Source organism: Diospyros lotus, chromosome 10, assembly GCF_014633365.1.
Source record: "Diospyros lotus cultivar Yz01 chromosome 10, ASM1463336v1, whole genome shotgun sequence".
NCBI lineage: Eukaryota > Viridiplantae > Streptophyta > Magnoliopsida > Ericales > Ebenaceae > Diospyros > Diospyros lotus.
The window spans coordinates 34,407,328-34,429,026 of record NC_068347.1 but is presented as its reverse complement, the minus strand read 5'-3'; the positions used below and the strand labels follow the sequence as shown (position 1 = coordinate 34,429,026).

The 21,699-nt window shown below is 35.5% G+C and overlaps 3 protein-coding genes across 8 annotated transcripts; all 3 read right to left on the bottom strand.

Moving 5' to 3' along the window:
- Nucleotides 1-3,027: 3,027 nt before the first annotated feature.
- Nucleotides 3,028-10,861, bottom strand: LOC127811853 (uncharacterized). 6 transcript variants are annotated; one of them, XM_052352044.1, is made up of 7 exons: nt 8,011-10,861; nt 7,819-7,907; nt 7,089-7,223; nt 6,184-6,931; nt 5,547-5,864; nt 5,060-5,151; nt 3,029-4,281 (listed from the first exon to the last, which is right to left on the bottom strand). In XM_052352044.1, the coding sequence occupies exons 3-7, from the start codon at nt 7,184-7,186 to the stop codon at nt 3,429-3,431; spliced, it is 2,109 nt and encodes a 702-aa protein (XP_052208004.1). In that variant the 5' UTR covers nt 7,187-7,223; nt 7,819-7,907; nt 8,011-10,861; the 3' UTR covers nt 3,029-3,428. The 6 variants fall into 6 exon arrangements, with proteins under 6 accessions (XP_052208005.1, XP_052208004.1, XP_052208003.1 ...); XM_052352045.1 differs by lacking the exons at nt 7,819-7,907; nt 8,011-10,861 and adding an exon at nt 7,482-7,744 and having other exon boundaries at nt 3,028-4,281; XM_052352043.1 differs by having other exon boundaries at nt 7,819-10,861.
- Nucleotides 10,862-11,017: 156 nt separating this feature from the next.
- Nucleotides 11,018-13,158, bottom strand: LOC127811854 (60S ribosomal protein L38-like). Its single transcript, XM_052352046.1, has 3 exons — nt 13,060-13,158; nt 11,987-12,170; nt 11,018-11,295 (listed from the first exon to the last, which is right to left on the bottom strand). Exons 1-3 carry the CDS (start codon nt 13,060-13,062, stop codon nt 11,273-11,275), a joined length of 210 nt encoding a protein of 69 aa, XP_052208006.1. The 5' UTR covers nt 13,063-13,158; the 3' UTR covers nt 11,018-11,272.
- Nucleotides 13,159-15,088: 1,930 nt separating this feature from the next.
- LOC127811285 (protein SHORT-ROOT-like) lies at nt 15,089-16,713 on the bottom strand. Its single transcript, XM_052351011.1, has one exon. The coding sequence runs from the start codon at nt 16,598-16,600 to the stop codon at nt 15,299-15,301; it is 1,302 nt and encodes a 433-aa protein (XP_052206971.1). The 5' UTR covers nt 16,601-16,713; the 3' UTR covers nt 15,089-15,298.
- Nucleotides 16,714-21,699: the final 4,986 nt, after the last annotated feature.

The window sequence follows — 21,699 nt, the reverse complement described above, 5'->3', positions numbered from 1 at the left end:
TCAATCAGAGAATTTAATTGTCTGGCATGGATGAATTATTGTGAACAGTAAGGAGGATGGACGGACAGCCGGCGTGGATCATTTTCCTGCTCACACGTGTCCTAATTCTACACTCGCTCACAGGGGATCACTGCCCCCCCCCCCATGTTTTTATTTTAATATATTTAATATACTTTATGAAACTCTGGTGCTTTCCAGGGGAGAAGGCAATAAAGGATCCCACCTGTCTTTGCTTTTCTCAAACCCAGTCAACGTGTAAGCAAGTAGAAAGGTAAATATATTTGGGTAATCTTAGTTATGAATGTGTCGTGTTTCATAAGTGATGTGCTATTAAAAGACTAAAAAAAAACTTTTTTATGCTAAATGTGTAATTTTTTCTCTAATTGGGGGTCTCAAATAAAGTATAAATAAAATATTTTTTATTTTTAAAAATTATACAAAAATAATAAATATTATCCATAAATATCCTTAAGTCTAATAGATTTCTTATTTAATTCTAGTGGATATTAAAATATTAAGATAAATATTATCTAAAAAAAATTTAATTTTAAGAGATTTAAGAAAATTATACTTATTTATAAATAAATCAGTCTATATTTTAAAATAGATACATCTTTAATATTAATTTTAATACGATTTTTAAATTTTTAATATTTGATTTATGTATCAAAATATTTATACGAAAATTATTCTGTGTCCTCGGTAACTAAAAGATCATAAATTTTGAGTTATGAAAATAGATTTTTTGTAAAAAAAATAAAAAATTACATATTTTATATACATAGTTATATTACATATTATATATATATATACAGTTATATAGTTATAGTTATGAAGATATGGGGGTATGAATGTTAGGTTGATTCCCCTTTGTCCATACAAGAAGATGAGTGTCAAAAAGAACTTTGTAGATGGGGTTGAGCATTGTTTGATTGACTTTGCTACCTTATTGGATGAGTCTACTTTAACTTTTAATCTCTATGCATCTTTAATACTATTATTATTTAAATTTGTTATTTTGTCTTATTTTTATCGATGCCAAGTAAATATTAATACGAAAGATACAAATATTTAACATGAATAACAGTAACAATTTTAACTATTAATTTTACTAAGCAGCACAGGTTAGTAGCATGAGAAGCCTCTTCCCCATAGTCTCTTCATTAAAAAAAAATAAAAATACCTCACAGATATGGTATAATGATAAAGTAGATAGATTCTTTAGAGTATTGAAAAATCGATTCTTGAGATTTCGATACTACTAGAAGGGGTTAGCCAAATGTGTACAAGTTGTGTCTGTATCCGAATTTAATTGAGAGGTATAATAATAATAACAAAAAAAAAAAAAACTTGATAGATTCAATTGAAAAGATTAAAAAGTCGACCTCTATGATAATTATAAATTAAATATTTGAATTTTTGTTTTAATTATCTTTGTCCATGATTATATTTCATGCACGTTAATTATAATTTGTCTCATATATCTTACTGAGGCGATTTTCTATAATTAAAGGAATATGACTATCGGATTAATCTTGCTATAAGTTTCAAAGTAGAAATTAGGAAAGAATGCCATTTTGCTTTTCATTCACAAATTTTGTTGGGTAATATTGAGTACACAAAGTATAAATGTGGCAGGGAAAGGCAAAGCCTAATACGTAATGGAAGAAGAACTTTGTCCAAATTAGAAGTAAAGAAGGGACACTGAAAGAGACACCCTCTCTTCTGTGGATATAATTGGAGTGATGTCATTGTTTATCTCACCCACCCAAATGGACAGACATAGATGTGTTAGGCACCAATTAAAGCTAATTGAATTTGTAGGTTTTTGGGAGTTGGGAATATTCTTGCAGTCTCATTCCTACTCAAACAAGCATGCTTTCATTGTTCTTATGTCATTTTTATTTTTATCTTGGACTTTAAATGGGCTCAGTCTTAAAGGTTTTAAAAAGTCGTAAATGAAAATGATTAACGAGAGGAGAATTATATAAGTTGATCTGAGTGATGAGATTAAAAGTTTATATATTATTATCATTATTTCATTCAGTGGACTTTAATTTTACCTTTTTCTTTTTGAGGTAGGAGCTTAATAAAAGGTTAAGTCTAGATTTTACAAACCCCTTGTGCAGACAGAGTAAGCTTGGCCATGCCTAATCAATGGCTAAATTCATATTTTTATTTTTTTATTTTTACTTTATTTTTGTGTGAATTGAATTTTTTATTATTTTAATTATATTCATGTAATTGCATTTTTTAAATCAATTTAATCCTAATTTTTTGACCTTTTTTTCCGTATGATAACTCATATTTTTCATTGTTTTGATTATACCCATATATAGTTGTACTTGTATTTTTAAATCAATTTAAGAAAGAAGAGTTAAATTAATTCATCTCACTTTTTTTTTACACATAAAAGTACAAATCTTAAATTGATTAAAAAATGTAAATATAAAGGTGTAATCAAAATAATGAAAAGATCAAGTTGACATATGAAAAAAATGTGAAAGTATATGAATTAAATTGATTTAAAAATATAAATCTAAGAGTGCAATTGAAATAATAAAAAAATCAAATATTCACAAGAAAAAAATTGTAAAAGTATAGGAATAAAGATATGGGTTTGCCCCCACCCATTATGGTAGGCTTTGGTGAGGCCACCTAACTTGCTCTCTTTGTAAGCAAGGGCTATCCTTGGGACTGAGGCATCGTTGGTTTCTTTGTCCCTAAACTCAAGATAATCTCATGGCAGGTGATCGGTTAGGATCCAAATTGAAGGATACTACTTACAGAACTCGAACTCAGAGACCTGGCATCTCACCACACCACACCTTTGACAGGCCTTGTTACATACATCATTCTCCAACAACACTAATAAGCATGCTTCTCCAGAGCAATAGAACAGAAACATCCTTAATTTAGAAGTTCAACAATCAAGTGAATCAGAGAGAAAGCGGTAATCTATACTACCATAACCATCAAGTGTTCTCTAGTTGCAGATCATCAAGAGAAAATTAAGTACACAGAAGAGTTTAGACACTGTATAATCTTTCCCAGAATCATTCACAAATGTATTCAAAGAAAATCTTCACATACAATACAGAATGAACAATAGGCAATCAAGTTGGATATAGTAGAAACATGTACATTGTGAGGGAAAGGCCATTCTGCCCTGGCATATATGCAAATTATTTAAGTTTAGTTCTTCAGGCAAAGGAATCTCTGAAATCTACATCAAATGAATTCATTTCTTCGATCATTAATGACTGTTTCAATCTATTTCTGAATTGCCTACAGGGTTTATATACAAAAATCGAAACAGCAGGCAAGCTCCTTCACCTACTTGGCAGTTGAAGGGCCGAGATGACTGTTGCATATAAGAACAATGCTGAAAACCAACCTCTGTGGAAGCAAGTTGAAGACCCATAGCGTCATCTTCTTGCTTTGGTTTCCATGGCAGGCGATGACTGTGAACCACCGCCAAGTGCAGCTGCAGCAGATTCAACATGCATAAGAAGGAACTCGTAAATTTTTTTCCTTATCCTGTCGATCATCTCTGGTGAGATGTTGGGAGTTTCGCCTTGGTCCTGGTTAGGCCCTATCTCGTCCAACCAATCATTCACTCTTTTAAGTTGTGCTAACATGCCTGCAATTTGACCCTTGTCTGATAAAGCGGCCGTGTCTCCATCTGCATCTAAGAATCTCTCCACAAATCCTAAGAACCATTCCTTTGCCTCCACACGTAACCTTCCAGCCAAGTCAACAACATCATCAAGACCATTGCCACTGGTCCATATCACTGAAGGTCGGGCCAGTGGCTTCTGATTAATTGTGGATCCATCCACTGGCCTGCGTGGAGTTCCCAGTGTGGCTGCCTTAGAACTCACAGACTGGTGGCCTTTGGCTTGAACTTTTTTGACAGCAGCGTTATCTAGGACTACCATCGGTTGGTTTCCAGAAAGAGACTTCGGGCTTTGAGCTGGACTCGAGATTGGATTGGACTTTGAAGTAGTTTGCTTGTTAAATACTGTGAAGGATGATAAATTGGTTGCTAATGCAGCTTGGACCCATGAGATTGCTTGTTTATGTCTTTCGGATGTAATCTTCAGTGCTTCTTCTGAGGGTCTTTCTTCCTGATCTGGAGACAAACCAGCTGGAATAGTTTTGGATAAGCAATCAGCAACACGACTAGCATTATTCAAGTTTGAATGTAGGCTCAAGAACTGCTCCACTGCAGGTTGTGGGCTATCTTCCTTAGCAGAGGAATGTAGCTCAGAATATGTGCTGCCAGAGGAAAATATTTCTGGGTTAGGAAATGTCGTCTGAAACTAAAACGCTTGCACGAAATATGTATGCACAGGGTCCAATACGAAAAAGGCAAAACAAAAGATGGGCAGATTTAGTTAGAAATATACTAGATATGCAACATGGAAACAAGCGAATACAAACATTGCCATTTTATTAAGGGGGAAATGGTGTGCATTGCTTGAGAACTTGCATTAAGCAGTGAATCCAACAGATGATAACTTCCAACAATTTCCACAGAGCAATTGAAATTTTAGTCACAAACTAGTTTACATAACAATAATGATAATGATAACTTCAACCAAAAGCAACACTATCATGATCAATGAAAAACAGAAGTAGCTCTGCCACGAAGTAAAACTGAGATATGACAAGACAAGACAGGAAGACTACATCCTGTCATCCAAACGAAGAGGAGAAACTGGAAGTTTAATTGATTTAAGCGGTGCCAACTTGCTCCATTGCTTTCTAATCAAGTGAAGTTTAATTGATTTCAACTCTCTCACTGTGCTGGTAGACTTCCAAATATTTGATGACAGTACGGGTCACTTGTCAAATTTTTATAGTGTGCCCAATTGAGTGAAGTTATTAATTTCCTCTCTTCGACTGTACTGAGAGGATTTCGAAGTATTTGATAATATATTAATGCATTTTTCTGCCTTATCATAGAAAAGCCTTTGATGTTTGAGTCAGTCAATCAAACAATGGATAGTTCCACATTCACTAGAAATTTTTATTTTTCTGGAGGAGAAACTACCTTAAGCATTGAAGTAAGCTCTCTGCAGTAGAAGCCTCTTGCATTGCCTCTATGGCAGCTGTTTGTGCGGCATCCCTGTGTTTTAAAACTTCCTGCAAATTTACATTATGCAATGTTATCTTTTCATGAAAATCAGAGTAGTGCAGCAATTACTTAAAGTATATTTAAATGTTAATGCCACAAAAGTCTGAACCTGACAAAAGAAAACGTATATCATGCAATGCCATTGTATTATTGGTACGATGGACCAAAATATAAAGAGTAAGAACCTCCTAAAGAGATCAGAGTTATATCCCTTCCACATCACGACTCAATAATGGCTGCATTCCAAAGCATAGTTCCTAAGAGCTGCAATCAACATTTTGATTCTTTTCTCAAGCCATGTAATACTCTAGGCTTATCCCACGACAAATAAGACCTTAACAAAAATGAAGGGCACCGGGATCATAGTAGCCAATCAAACATATCCAGATTCTAAAATTTTTACCTTTCCTAGTTTTGCAAGAGAAGGTGGGAGAGAAGCCCACAAAACACTTCCATCAGCTACTCTCCTATTACTAATCGAAACCTTGACCAAGTTTCCAGGCAGTGCATGAGCAGAAACCTCTCCGGATAGTTTCTTTCCAAGAGAAGTTCTTTGTTTAATTGACTTGTCGACATCATCTGAACGCCCATTTGGAGAGTCCATCTTTCTAGGAGCCTGAACATTATTTCCCTCTCTAGCTGGTTTTGTGACCTTTGCCAATGGCTGGACCTTGTTTTCCTCTTTTGTTGGGAATCTTTCACTTGTTGATTTTCTAGGAGCCTGGGCAATATAATTAGCATGGAAAGATCAGAATCATTCGTCAAAGGGGTAAACAGCAAACATATGGCTTTGATTTATTTAAAACTATCTATATTTGAATACCATTTTGCAAATACTACAAGACAACCACCAATTAAGCAAAACTACAAGGAAAGGAGCAGGGCCATCAAAAGCTAATTAGATCATGGAAAAAGACAATTTCAATGTAAATCTAAAACACAAATCAGAAATCAGGTAATAAATGGGACAGATTTCAAGTAGCTTTCCATATTTAAGAAGTGAAAATTCAAGAAATGACGAAAGATGCAAGAAATCTTACAGAAGTACTACGGGACTCGGTCTTTGGCTCAAGCTTGGACGCCCTTAATTTTAGACTCTCTCTACCCTTCATCTCCATGCTTCCTTCCCAGCTCTTTCTCAAACCCTTAGTCTCTGTATCAACACCCTGAACCACATACTTAAATGGGATTACAGCCGATGTCTTCTTTGCGGTTGGACTTGCCCCACGAACAGAACCTGACTTTTCTACCATACTCACTTTAGCTGTAGCCCTCTCCAACCCCTTGATCTTCGCCTGCTGCTTAAGACTATTTGCAAACTTCTCAAAAGAACTTGGCAATGAGTAACAACTTGTTGGAGACAAGGGGCCAGACTTTGAGTTGGATGACTTCCATTTCACTAAAGATTCCTTCTTCTCTCCCAAATTTGAAACTTGTCTCAATAATTGAGACTTTGATTGAGCCAGTGCTGATATTTTCTTATTTGATTGTTCATCCTTCACACCCCCACCTGATCTCACCGGACTGGACCTCTTATCCCTCACTCCAACATGACTATTATTACCCAATGCCTTCACCGGTGATTTTGATTTATCCAAGGGTTTTGAACATGAATAAGAATTGGAATTGTTTTTGAGGAACCCTGGAGAATGGGCTGCAACTATATCTTCAGGGCTCCCCACACAAGGGTGGCGCCCCGGTACAGGCCTAACTCCCCGGAGGATCGGGACCGGGGAGGCGGCCTCGAGCCTTTCTACATGTAAGAACTGACCCAATTGGATCTTGTCACTGTGAATTAGATCATTATGCTCATCAGGGAGAGAAACATAGGTGGCATGAGATGAGTCTGATACCTTAAGGTAGAACCCTTGGTTTGAGAAGAGTCCCCCACCTGCTAGTGCAGGGACAATGCTAACTACTTGCAATAGGGATGACCTATACTCACCAGCAATCTTCACATCTGTGTTCATGTGCTGTAGAAGCTTTAACAGAACACCAGGGACCAAAGTAGCCATTATTGAATTTAAGGGTTTCAAAATGCATCACTCTGAGGAACCCAGATGGGAATAACCTATATCACCTGTAAGAAACACAAGTAACTGTTGCTAAGAGATTGGGAGGATATGGGTTGTTTGCTTCGAACATTACTCACACCAACAACTAGGACAAATCATAAATCTGACAAAGAGATTGTACTTAATACCCAGATGGGAACTGTTGCCAAAAATGTTCAATCAGGCCAAAACAGGAAGAAAGGCACATTGTCCAACAAACTAGGAAACAAATGTTGAAGCCCTGAGCAATAGGTAAGAGTACAAGCCACCTATCTGAAACCTACCAAAAAATGGGCTGGAAATCAGAACTCTCAGAGAAGGGTTCAGACTGAGAGGTAGAAGCTTTCCAGTTCAGATAATAAAGCATTATCTTTCTGCAAAACCCGGGTGGGAAACCTGTGATCTTTTGCAACTATTGATGGGTTGCAACTGAAAAAGAGAAGGCATGGACATTGATTGCCACAGCAATGTGCATTGGTGGGGTAAAAAGCAACTTTTTCAAGGGCATGATTAGAAGATAAGAGGAGCCTTGACAAGTGTCCAAGGCCTGAACACTATTGTTTGTTTCCGAGAAAATGTGGAAAAAGTAGTAGAAGAATCATTGTACCAGACAGAACTTACATTGAAGGCATCTCTGCAAAATTTGGAAGCTCATCCACCTTCTGAGTATCCCATTGAATTTGAAGTCCCTCAAGCTTCTCAGACTTCCCCTTTCACATATGAAATGAGGCACAAACAAGCAAGGGATCAGGAATTGGAATTGGAATCTGTATAGCCAATAACTTAAAAAACTTAAACACCACACACACACACAAAGAACCGGGCAACTTTGCAGAGGAACTGGCAGGAGAATCTATACAGAGAATTGACACTTGTATTGAATTTTATCTTTATGGGTCAGATGGATTGAGTATTATATTATAAAATGATGAGAAATATTTAAGATGAATGCAAACGGGCGCATGTGCAAGGAAATGGGACTGTCGGTGATGCATCTGATCATCCTTAGAGTTGTTGGCTTTTGGGCTTTCAAGTCAAGATCCCTGGACACACTGGCAGATGGCCCCTCACTCTCCTCCTCCTCCTCCAAAAATTATTGGGAGAGATTTCACTAAATAAAAATGGGTAATACTCACTGTGTTTATACCAAATTATTTTATAAAATAATAATATGAATCTTGCAAGCAACTCTGTGACAGCTGCTTTCATATTGCCACTCCAAGCCCCAAAATTTACAATGAGTAGACATCTTATGTTAAGTTGCTTCCTAAGCACACTAAGGAGTAAGAACCCTTCTTTTTATGGGCACATTATTTCATGTGTTCATACTAGACACAGCTAGTTGATTATGATAATTACACGTCTTAAATGAGTTGATTATAATTCTTTATTCTTCCAAATGATTTTTATTTTATTTTGTTTCTGTTCTTATTTTACTCCAATTAATTTCTTCCTCTTTTCTTAACAAAATTTGAAAGTAAAATACTATACTTGTCAATGAATTAGTTGACGTCTTTGATACATGAAAACACCAATACAGTGTCAGTTTGGTATTTCTAATACATTTTCTATCCTGAACTGTCAAGAAAATACCTAAAAAATACTTCCAGACCATTTCTATAATTTTGAAAAAAAATTGGAGCCATTTGGCGATATTTGAAAAGTATTGGTAACGTATTTCTATTCCGCAACTATGTTAAAAGACAAATTTAACTTCCGTCTTTGCGACCATCTTAGAGATAGAAATAATCTATGTTTATGTTTGTTTGGATGGATGATAAAATTTTTATTTATGTTCAATTAAATAATTATTTTTTATATTAAAAATTATATTGTAAAATGACTCATATTTTTTACTTGTGCGTTTTTTTCACTTTTAAAAAAAATATTGTTTCATTGTTTTCATTTTGTATCGTATATATTTTTCATTTCATATTCATATAACCTAAGTTGATTCTTCATGATAAGTCGGCCAAATTAAAGGACAAAATTAGTGTCAAAATAAATTAAACCTTGGTTGTGGAAAATTTAGAGCCCTTCTGATAAGGACTTGGTAATTTTAAATTTGGTAAAGACTAGACACCATAAGTTTCACTGCTCACACATTTGGTGGTGACAGGTGACTGACTCTTACCTAATGATATATGCTTGCCTTTCCCCACTTTATTGGATCCAATTCCTCAATAAGATTCAAATGTAATCCAATAAATAAAATAAGGGTAGTCTACACCGCAGTGTTACTGTCAAGTCAACTCAGAAATTCACATTCAGAGTATTGTAAATTTTAGTTGTTATGTTTATGTTGTAAATGGTTAAACCCATACATAGATAGCACTTGAACGTAGCTCCATCATGTCAATCTCAAATAAAGTTGCTTCCTATGTCATGAAGCCAAACTTACATTCAGTATATACTTTTATGTTTAAACAGAACAATACATGCATGGCTGTACGTAAATTGGACCAGTTTAAGTTGGTTTGGTCCTACCATTATTCAATCCACTTTTTTTGTCAATTTCAATTATAGTTCAATTTGCACTGATCCTAGTAGAACAAAGTTGGTTATAAACTTACTTGGAGGTATCTACCTTCCATTTCTACGTTGCATAGTCCAAAATGAAAATTTAAAGGGTGAAAGCAAAGTGTATGCATATTTTTGCTTCTATACTCATTTTTTTTGGTGAAGATTTTATTATTTTAATTATACTCATGAATTATATATTTTTGAGTCAATTACATATCTCATCTAAAACATACAACACACTCCAATTGAAATATTCTAATTATCCCTTACTGAATATTCAAATTATCCCTTATGCATTGCAAATTGTCTCTCCACCTACCGTTTCTAAATTGCATAGTCCAAAATGAAAGTTTATGAGGTGAAAGTAACAAGACAACACTTTCCTTTTTGATTGTTGTGTACGTACAACAGTAGTAGTGTATGCATGTAATGTGCGCAGTGCATACATACACTATTGTATGCTAATTGAACCCATCTGATCTGATTTTAACTTGTTTTTTTTGTCTAAATTTTTTGTCAAATTCAATTTCAGTACCAAACCAATTGAACAACCTAGAAGGAAGGTTTATTGGGAACTTACCTTGGAGGGTATCTACCTACCCCACCACATATGATAATAACATTACAACATAGTCCAAACTGAAAATCTATGATGTGAAAGCAATAAGACAACTCTTTCCTTTTCTTCTAGTTCTGATGGTACCAACTCACCCACCCACTCGCCAAAATAATCCATTGTGACTCTGGAGATTTGGGAAAAGACCTTGCTTAGCATCCTTTCTGTAATTGTTGCTTGTGGGTACAAATACTTGCTAGGAGAGTGTGATGTCCTTTGTTTCATAAAAAGACAAAAGCAACGAATGAGAGATGTGAGACTAAAACCAAGAGCCTAGATGTATATGTCAAAACACGAAATTATGAGATGACATTGAATCGTACAACTACCTTAAATGTTATAATTAGAAGTCACAATCTGTCATACAGTTGAAAGAGACATATCACCATGTGATACAAACGGCCATTAATATATCTGTCACTTGTGTGGGTGTGTATATATACACATCTATACAGAGAGAGAGAGAGAGAGAGACACCGACTGCCACTGGTTTTGATTCATTCAGCTCTCTTAGGCCCAACCATTGTGAATAGAAACCACTTGGGTGGGTCTAATTAATGCCCTCACAACACAACAATCAAATTGAAGGACGAGTTGAGCCCACTCTCTTGTGTGACTGATCCTTCTTCACACATTCTGATTCAGAACAATTCTAGATTTCCAATCATTTGTGTAACCTAATAAAAATGTAAACCCCCCTCAATAAGAATCAATTAAAAAACAAATCCGGGCAAGATTAGTCCACGATTCAGGGAAAGGAATCAGTTCTACATGTTTCAGGTCCCACATAAACCCAACAATTTTAATAGTATGAAAACCCAAAACCAATGAGCACCATATGTCCCTTTAGCTAGGAAATTAAAAAGGACAACTCAACCAAAAAAAGGTGCCGAAAAATGGCTGCTCTTTCAACTAACTCGGTCCGGCTTTACATCTTCACAGTTCTTGCACGCTCAAACCTGCACAATTACCAAAAGAATACACAAATTTCACACTGGGGAAGATGTGATAGCAGAACAACAGGAATTAAGAAGCAGCTTGGCAAACAGAAAGGTTAGATAAAAAAAACTCCACTCTTATTTATGGTTTGGGCTGGAGGTGCACTTTCAATCTTTGGGGGCTTAAACCTGGACATTCAACGTTCAGACCAATTTCTTCTTTATTAAAATTTCTTTAGTTTTCATTTTCAGATAAGCACTAGGGAATTTTCCCAGCAGTTGAAACTCTTGTCAGCTGGCTCTATTCAAACAGCATTTAGGCATAATCTATAGCTTGTATAAGTACAACCAGCTTCAATGAGTTTTGAACATGCAATTCAGTTACTTAATATTTTCCCCAATATCAAATTTTTTTGCACATGGTTTCCCTTACATCATCCCATCCACCACAAACTATCCATTCCTAGGAAGATACCCACCAACTTCCCATTGCTAGGTAAAAGCAAATTCTCATTGATTCCTACAATGCCCAATTATGAAATTCATGAGCATTTAACACGAGTAACCACTTTCCCCTCCCCAATAAAAAAGGTAAAAGAAAAGAAAAATCCTTAAAAACTAAAAAATAAAGAAATAGTATGTCAAACTATGACAATCATATCATCTTACCCTGAAAGGAAAACTACTATGTTTGTAAAACACAAATGCTCACCTGGGGGAAGGGACTGCTTCAATTTGTCAGCCTTCTCCGGGTCAAACACACACAGTGTATAGAGATACTTGGAGCAACGAACCTTGAACTTCACAACATCTTTCCTTCTCTTGATCTTCACAGAACGTGCATCCTTCCTTCTGGCAGTTAGAAGGAAGTCCTTGATTTCATGAATTTGCTTAGGCTGTGCATTGAAATGAGGGAAATCAGAATTCAAATAACACAACATCTGCAGATACATAAAACATATTGTACAGCAAATACTTATTAAGGTGAAGATATACAAACACATCTTTAATCTTCCAATCCTTTTTTTCCCTGTCATTTTCTAATCCAACCAAAAGAATAAATAAATATATTTCAAGTCCGTATCTCTGTTTTACATATACTGACCCCCTTGTCTTATGCCCCAGAACCCAGTTCCAGGTGACGGTTAGTGTTCTAGGCTGGCTTCAAAAACGTCAGGTTGACACACTATAACAATTTGCCCCCATCTGGCAGCCTTCTTATTTATATACATTTGCTCATTATACACACACACAAATCATCAATCATCATAACAGTCATCAGGAAACTTCATACATGGACATAGGGTGATCAGATGATTGCAAATCATTGAAATCCACCCTTTCTTTTCTTTTTTTCATTCATCTCGACGCTATGAGCTCGAATAGGTACTGCTTTCAATCGGGCTCGTACGATGAAAAAGATCTTCTTACTCTAGAATATCAACAACTAGTCCTTGTACCGATGCAAAAACTTGCACCTCGCAAGAAAGTATATTTTTTCAAGAGACCAATTCTATTGGAGGAGGGAACACAAACAGCACACTACTAAATGTAATTTACCGACAAAAATTGTCTAATAAACACGTTTCCATCAGACAAACAGCTCAAGTAACTCTAACCCCCCGAACTTGGTACTAAATCAACTACTTTTACACCGAAACACTAAATGCAATCAAGCATTACAGGACTCGATCAAAATATAGCCGATTCATTCGATTCTAAAATTCAGAGAAAGCAAACAATAGATCAAGAAACAGAGATAAGGAACGGATTCATTGAAAATACCATTTTGAGGACGCTTCTTCTGCCGATGAAGCTCGCAAACCCCCGTGTGGCTCTGAGAAACCCTAATGGAGGCGGTAATATATATACTAAAACCCTAGGTTTTTTATTTTGTCTATTGCCTATTATGCCTCTGTTAACCCTTTTATATACGAAATTACCCTTTCAGGTGGATGGGCCAGGTTCAAATGGGCCTATCAATCTCATAGTGTTCGTTGGCCCAGCATGTATGGATATATCTGTGCATTTCGGTTTACAGAATTATATTTCTGATTATTATTTTTACAATTAGTAAAAATAATATATATATATATATATATTTCATTTGAGTGTCTTTGTTTGTAATCTTGTGAGGGCATTACCTAATTTATTTGTGTGTTTGATTTATTTTCAATAAGTAATGTGATAGAACGATCATTAATGAAGATCAAATTAAGATTTTAAAATTATCGTATGCATTTGTGATTTTCGTGGACTAAGAGTCTTATTTTCAAAAGAAGGGTATGGTTAAATATAAGAACTACTCCCCCCCCAATCCTTAAGTGAAGAGTCTCGTGAATTCATAACATTTTTCCTTTTGTTGTAAAATTTCCCACTTAATTTCCAAAGCAATTGCGCCAAGCTAAACCCAGCACATTGAAATAATTAGGGACAGAGGCCACAGGCCCATTGAAAGCCCATGGGCCAAGACAAAGAGTAGCCCAATCCAAAAACTCAACACCCCTAGAACTTGTATCAACCTCTTGGACAACAAGAAATGATAGGGTAGTTGTCCATTTTAGTTTTTAGTAGGGGTGTATAAAAATTTGATTTAATCAAAATAATTGAATCAAATCGATTGAAATTGTTTGTTGGGTTCGGTTTCAGCTAAGGATTAGTTTGGTTCAATTTGATCATCAAATTTGGCAATTTCAGTTTTGTTCGATTTTTTATTAAAAAAAATCAAAATATTCGAACCAACCAAATTTTTTTATTTTTTTACAGTTTTTTTTGGTGTTTTCAGTTTGTTTTTCTTTTTTGGGTTTTTTTGTTTGTTCGATTCAATTTTTCAGTTTTTTTCTATTACTTCAGTGGATTTTTCTATTCGATTTTCTATTACTTTAGTGGATTTTTCTGTTCAATTTTTGATTTTTTTACAAATTTTTGGGGGGTTTTTTCAGTTTGTTTCTTTTTTGGGGGGTTTTTTTTGTTTGTTCGATTCGGTTTTTCAGTTTTTTTCTATTATTTCAGTTGGTTTGGTTTTTTTGGTTTTCAGTTTAATTTTTTTTTGATTTATTTATTTTAATTTTTTACACAACTTCAATCTATTCAATTTTAACACAACATAACGTTATGTGTGAACGCATTTTCACTAATATTATTATCACGATCATATTATTAGTGTGGATAAATTATGAGATAGTAGCCAATCGTAAAGGGAGAAAACGATAAAAGGAAAAACGCGTGGTGAAAGTGGAGTAAAAAAGCACAGGTCTTATCCAAATCCATGAAAGTTGTTTTCCACTAGAAGTTGTTGGGAACTAAAGGCAAATATGCTATTCAAATCAAGGACACAAAGGCAGCCATGGGATTCAGTTGGTACCTTTTGTTTGCCACCAACTTCCCCTCTTGGGACCCTTATCCCTGTCACCGAACAGCTTTCAAATTTATTTATTTTTTCGTGTCTATGGTTGCTGCTTCTTTTCTCAATCATGGCATAAGCTTGCTGGTTGATGAATGGTTGATGCATATAAAGCAAAGTGAACAGATCGCGGCGTATAAATATGACCCTTGTAAAAAGTCAGGAGTCTTGTGTGCTGAAGATGCCTTTCGATCAGAAGTTACATCAACACTGACATGTTTGTTTAGGAATCCGTCTTTCATTTTCACAATTATAGATCCTAACAAGGAAGATCCTATATGTATAGCTCCCATAGAGGTAGATTAATCGAGCAAAAAACAATCAAATTAAATTATGGGGAAAGATTCAAAGTGTGTGAGATAGAGAGGCATAAGAGCAAATTAAACACTTTCAAACAACAACAATGGAAAGAAAGCAAAGAGATCGATATTGTAGCATATAAAGTTCCCTGCATAAAAGCATAGCAAAAGCTGGTCCCATAAAAACAAAAATGGCTTATGCATCAAAAGCTATGATCAATGTTCATAGCTATCGGAAGGAAGAACAATTCATTGGAAGCAATATATATATATATATATATATTGATCGATGATATATATCTAACCATTTAAGTCTAGCTAGCTAGGGTTTCCAAGCTGAAGCCCATACTACTGGTTCCTCCTTCCATGTCAAATAGATCCCTGATGATGAGTCTTCTTCTTGTGGCACCACAAGCCCCCACCCCGCTCGATATCGCCTTAGTAGGGCTTTAACATCATCGACCACATCGTCGCTAAATGCCATAGGGGAGAAGGCCTCCTTGAGCCTCTCACACCATTGGGATCCTTTTTCCCTCGTCTCGCAGTCTCCCACGCCGCTCTCATCATCACATGCCAAAACCTTAAGTATGCTTCTTGAGCATTCCCTCTCCAACATCAATCTCTCATTGCTAGTTGGGACAAAGCTTTCTTCCAACATCTCAAAATACAATGTGTAGAACCTAAGGCATTCTTCGAAGCACTTGACAAAGTCATTTCTAGAGCTTGAAAGATCGGCTTCCTCTTCAACAACTGTCACAACTCGAGGGCGGAGGGATTGAAACATCCGAATCACAGCTCCCCTTTCCTCCACTTCGGCCTTTCTCAATGCTCCAATGCAATTCACTGCTACTGCTTCATCATCTTGAACCCCTAGTCCCTCTTTTGTGAGCTCTCCCAAGTTGTTTAGCCCACTAATCACATTAAATTCGAAAGGCACTCCCATTAGCCTTGCAAACTTCTCCATTCTTTGTGATATCTCCTTCATGACTGATCTCACTATGCTCTCGGAGACCACCACGGTGAGCTTCAATCGCGGTGTCTCATCGTTTCGTGTTGCCAAAGCTTCCAACAAAGTAGGCCATTGAGTGCAAAGAGTGTTGCTTATGTCAATTATGTGAAGTTTGCTCTCTCCTTCAAAGGCTTCCAAGATAGCCCCATTTGATGCAACATGACCAAAAGTCGTCCATGGACTTACCTCTTGGAACTTTAGTATCAACTTCCTAGCCGAATCAAAGGAGTGGCTCTTCTCGGCAACTGAAGTCAGGGTTTTGAAACATCGAAGCCCGGATTGTGTAGCCTTGCAGAAGAGAGCTTGCAAGAAATAAGAAGCTAACTTTTGATCACATTCACCGTAGGGCGAGGCGAGCTCATTTAACATCCATAGAAGGTGGTGGATCTTGCCGGAGTCCTTGTTGGAGATGGCTCTCGCGCACTCCCGCAGAAGCCTCGACGCCCACTTCCCGTCGACACCCGGCTCCCCAGAATCTGATGTCGACAGGCTAGTCGATGTGTGGCTGGTTTGGGGCTGATTGGTGCCATGCATGTCTAGCTGACCATAGATGTGCTGGTTGGGGTATTGCTGCAAGAAGTGCTTCCCGCTTGCAGCATATACGCTTCTTTCCATGGGTTATGGAGCCCCCTTGATTGCTCTAAGGCACCTTTGCAGCCTCAAATTCATTTGATCTCTAGGAGAATGGAAACAACAAATCGATGATTTTTTAAGCGTTGGTATTATATACATACACACACACACATATATATAATAAAATATTATTTGACGATTTTTGATTAGTTAATTAGTACGAAATTTAATTTTTGTGACACCCTAAACTTGTAGTATCGAACCATGAAGAAGACAACAATTACAAGACAAAGAAGGCACTATAAATGTCGCTTTCATCATGTAGAAAATTCATTAAGATAAGCCTTAGCAAGGAATAAAACATTTATACCTAGAGATGGAATAGGAACAATGGAGCCTCCATTATTCAAATGGCAGCTTAAGTTTAATCATTCAAAAGCTGATTAATTAACAAACAAAATGTATCGTTTCAGCTAATCCCAACAAGGAGATGACGATAAACCCAATATTATTCGAGGCAGACAAACTAGTGTGGCTTAGATTGCTAGATTTCGTCTAACTGGATCTGTATATACATCTTCTTTCTTTCTTTCTTTTATCTTTTATCACTTTGTTTCTCCTGTAAACCCTTATGAAGATGAATACACTGCTATCATGGCAATTAATCTCTCTTGGTTTGGTTATCTTTGCTTGCTTAATCCCTACTAAGAAGAATTAGGGACTCTGAACAGATAATTATGTGTCATGAGCAAGTTAATTATTATCCAATGAATACACTGCTATATATCATGGCAGCCATAGAGCATGGCATTAATCTCTCTTGGTTTGGTTATCTTTGCTTGCTTAATCCCTACTAAGAAGAATTAAGGACCCTGAACAGATAATTATATGTCATTAGCAAGTTAATTATTATCCAATGAAAAGGTATCTTATGAGCTTAATCTAGCTGTTATGGTAATTTGGAAATATGCTCTTGAATGTGCCCGTGGAATGGGATTTATGCAGGCCTAGCTTCCATGTCGATTTTGTCCTTTTTCTTGCCGACTGCCACTGAAGTCTATAGTTTTTTGCTGCCACACAACATGAACTGCAATTAGCAATCAGTTCTGCTCGAAGGGCAGAAGCCAGTAGCCATAAGGGTTAATTAGTGACAAAATGAGTTTTTATCGATTTATCTTCGAATTAGCCCTCTTGGCGGCCTATTTGATTAGTTACTTAACCAGGGTTTTTACTCTTCCATTAAGCAAACAACCTGTTTAATTAGAGCATAACCCTATTCAAAAGTGAAGTCTTGGAAGGGTTTGGATAAGCCTAAGCTAAATGGCATCAAATTGTAGCTTATTCTGCACTGAAAATCGGACTAAAAGACAAGCAAAACAATTAGTTTCTGTATCTCCATTCCAATGATTGATCTGTGTCTTTTGCCTCAACTCCCTTTCTCATTAAAGTTGGTCTCTTTGATGATTCCATTCAAGTAGTCCACCATGGCATGGACCACCTTGCCTCTCCATTTCTTGTTTATTTCTAATTAATAAACAGCCCTGATTTAGATCAAAACAAAATTTAACTTAGTTCAGTGTTTTGATTAATTTCAGTTAAGTACTCGTTTGCCAACCATGATGTATGGTTACCTAAATAAGTCGTGATATATGTCTTAATGGTTAGTCACCTATTATTAGCTAACTAATTAATGAACCCTGATTGAGATTAATCGTATGATTAAAAAGACCTACAAAAAGTGCCGGTTGTGATTTATTAGCTTGAGCTTAGCTAATTTTACCCTATAGCAATGCCACTTTTATAGCTCGTTAATTGGTATTTAGATATTACTAACAAATTTTTAAGTTTTTCTGATAGATATTATTCATCATTAAAATTATTTTTCTTTTTTCTTTTTTAATGGTAGTGACAAAATCGTGCTACAAAATTTTTACCCCATGGCAATGCCACTTTTGGCCCATTGGTATAGGTTTTACGATTAGATTTCTGGTTTTACTGATAAATTTTCAAATTTTTCTAAAAGATTTTGTACCTCACTAAAATCTTTTTTTTTTTTTCGTAGTGACAAAACTGATACAAAATTGTACCCGAAAGCGATGTCACTTTTAGCTCGTTAATATAGGTGTTATTATTAGATTTTAGACGTTGTTGATGAATTTTCAAGTTTTTAACAGATTTCATTCATCACTAAAAGTTTTTTTTTTGTCTTGATGGTAGTGACAAAACCCTGCTACAAAAAGTTTACCCTACAGCCACTTTCAGCCAATTGGTATTGGTTTTAAGATTTAAGGTTAAATTTCAGGCTTTGCTGATAGATTTTCAAATTTTTTCTGACAAATTTTGTACATCACTAAAAGTCTTTTTTTTTTTTTTATAGTGACAAAACTGTGCTACAAAAATTGTATCCTGTGGCGATGTCACTTTTAGCTCATTAGTATATGTTTTGTCGTTAGATTTCAATCTTTGTTGACGAATTTTCAAGTTTTTTGATAGATTTTATTCATCATTAAAAGTTTTTTCTTTTTTGTAGTGACAAAATTGTGCTACAAAAATTTTGCCCTATAGCAATGCCACTTTCAACCCATTAGTATAGGTTTTAGGGTTTAAGGTTAAATTTCATATATTTTTAATTTTTTCTGACAAATTTTGTATATCGCTAACATTTGTTTTTTGTAGTAACAAAACTGTGCTACAAAAATTGTACCCTATAGCAATGCCAATCTTAGCTCGTTAGTATACGTTCGATCGTTAGATTTTAGGCTTTGTTGATGAATTTTCAAATTTTTTTGACAATTTTTGTTCATCAATAAAAGTTTTTTTCTTTTTTTTTTAGTGACAATGACAAAACCATGCTACAAAAATTTTACCCTATAACAATGCCACTTTAAAGTTAAATTTCATAGGTTTTTAAATTTTCTTGACAAATTTTGACATCGTTAACGTTTTTTTTTATTTTTTATAATGACAAAACTGTACCACAAAAATTATATCCTATAGCAATGTCATTTTTAGCTTATTAGTATAGATTTTATCGTCAAATTTTAAGTTTTGTTGACGAACTTTCAAGTTTTTACTAACAAATTTTATACATCACTAAAAGTCTTTTTATTCTTCTTTTTTTTTTAATTTTTTTATAATGACAAAGCCGTGTTATTTTGTAGCAAAAACAAAGGAATTTGTGTAAACCAAAGACAACAAGACAATAGATAGATCAATACGACCAAGTGAGGTCGTATCAACCGGCGATGCTCGTGTAATCACTTGCTAGCACTATGATCAAGTTGCTTCTAACTAAGGCTCGATCACTGACCAAAACATCCCCGATAGGTCATATAATTCAAGATAGATTTGATGGGAGTGCCATTATATGGTGATTCGAGTTTGATGCCAACAATTGCAGCCATAAAAGCAAGGTTTGATGTCATTCAAATGAAGAAGACAAGAGGATGCAAACAACATGCTTCAATAGGAATGCACTGGGTGGCACAGTACTGGGATTGACTATTTGGGTACCAAAAGTGCTGGAAACTATACATGTGCACTTGCTACCTAGCATGAATTAGTGCAGCTGTCAGAGTCTCCCTGAATTTCATCTGTCATATAGTCTCAAGCCTATAGTTAGTTCTTATACGGCTCGCGATTCTTTGATTTAGGTGATCGGTAGTGATGTGTGATAAGCAAAAATCCATTAGAAAATAAAGAAGCCCAAAAGCCCAAAGTAACATTTTGAGCTAAAAATGATAATCCAAAATACTTTTGTGAGACTATATTTTTAGAGACCGAAAAAACTTCGGGATATTAAAGTTTTTCAAAGACTGTCCCGAGAGACTCTTATAGTCTTCTGGAGGTTATAATATCCCGAAATTTATCATGTAAATCTTCCTTCTTTTAGAGAAATGTTATGAATGAAGTGTAAATAGAACAATTTTAACATCTAATCATTCTTTTGAGAGATTTGTTAAAAAAATAAATGTTATCAAGAATCGCCTCGTAATGAAGATTTATAAAATTCCTTTTCTAGTAGTAACCAAAAGAACTATAAATAATTGAAGTGAGAAAATGGAGAATGTTTGTTACCAGGAGAGCCCTCATTTATGAGGAGATCAGCCAATGGCCAATCCATTATCCACACGGCAACTGCATACACTGAGTGGCCAACACAAGAGAACAGTGATGGTGATGGATCAATTAATCAAGAGCTTTTCCAAATCTATATACATATATATATATATATATATTTAAAATTTATCGAGAGATTATTGTAGGGAGATGGTGGTTTAAACAAAGGCTAACAAGAAAATTAGGACGAGTAGAATTCGTCACTGACAGTGGAGAGTTTCAAAAGAACTTGCTATAAGAAGTGGCGAGTTATGCTCCCAAATTCTTGGTTGAAACCTGGATTCTAATGTAGATTCTCTATTTAGAAAAGAGTCGTGCTATTGGTACATTATTTATATATATTTTGAGTTACATAATATATACAAATGATAAAAATATATTTCGCGTCTCACTGTGTCTCATCACCTTTAATAAGGGATATTTTAGACATTTTAACATCATTACGTAATTTAAGGTGTACACAATGATGTACCAATAATATTTTTTTTTAGAAAAGTTGGGTAATGCTGATTGTTGCCCTTTTACCAAGTTCTAATAAATGTATCTTATTTTTAGGTAAAATGTATTATTTTGAGTTTTAAAAATCATTTTATTAGTTGATAAAATATTGTTGTTGTAGCCTAACCTTCGAGAAGAAGTTCACCTAGAAGAAGGCATCATTCTCAGGAAAAGAAGTTCTCTTAAAGGAGTTCACAGATAATTCTCTCAATAACCGTTCTCTCAAAGAAATATCTTACATATTACAATCCAATTGGTCGAGCCATCTTCCCAAGGAAGAACAGGGAAAAAAACCTTCTCTTAGACAACAATTTTCTCCATGTTGTCCTGCACAATGTGACCTACTTGAAATAGGTTTTTTTTTCTCTAAGGGACCATTCCTTCAAGGAGTTTCCTCACCAAGGCCTCTTTTGAGCTTAACTTTGAGATAGCACTGCGTGCGACCATGCCAACACCTCTTTCTATGGCCAGGACAACACGACGTCTCTTGTGCACAAGTGCCCTATGTCCTAGTCATGACCAAA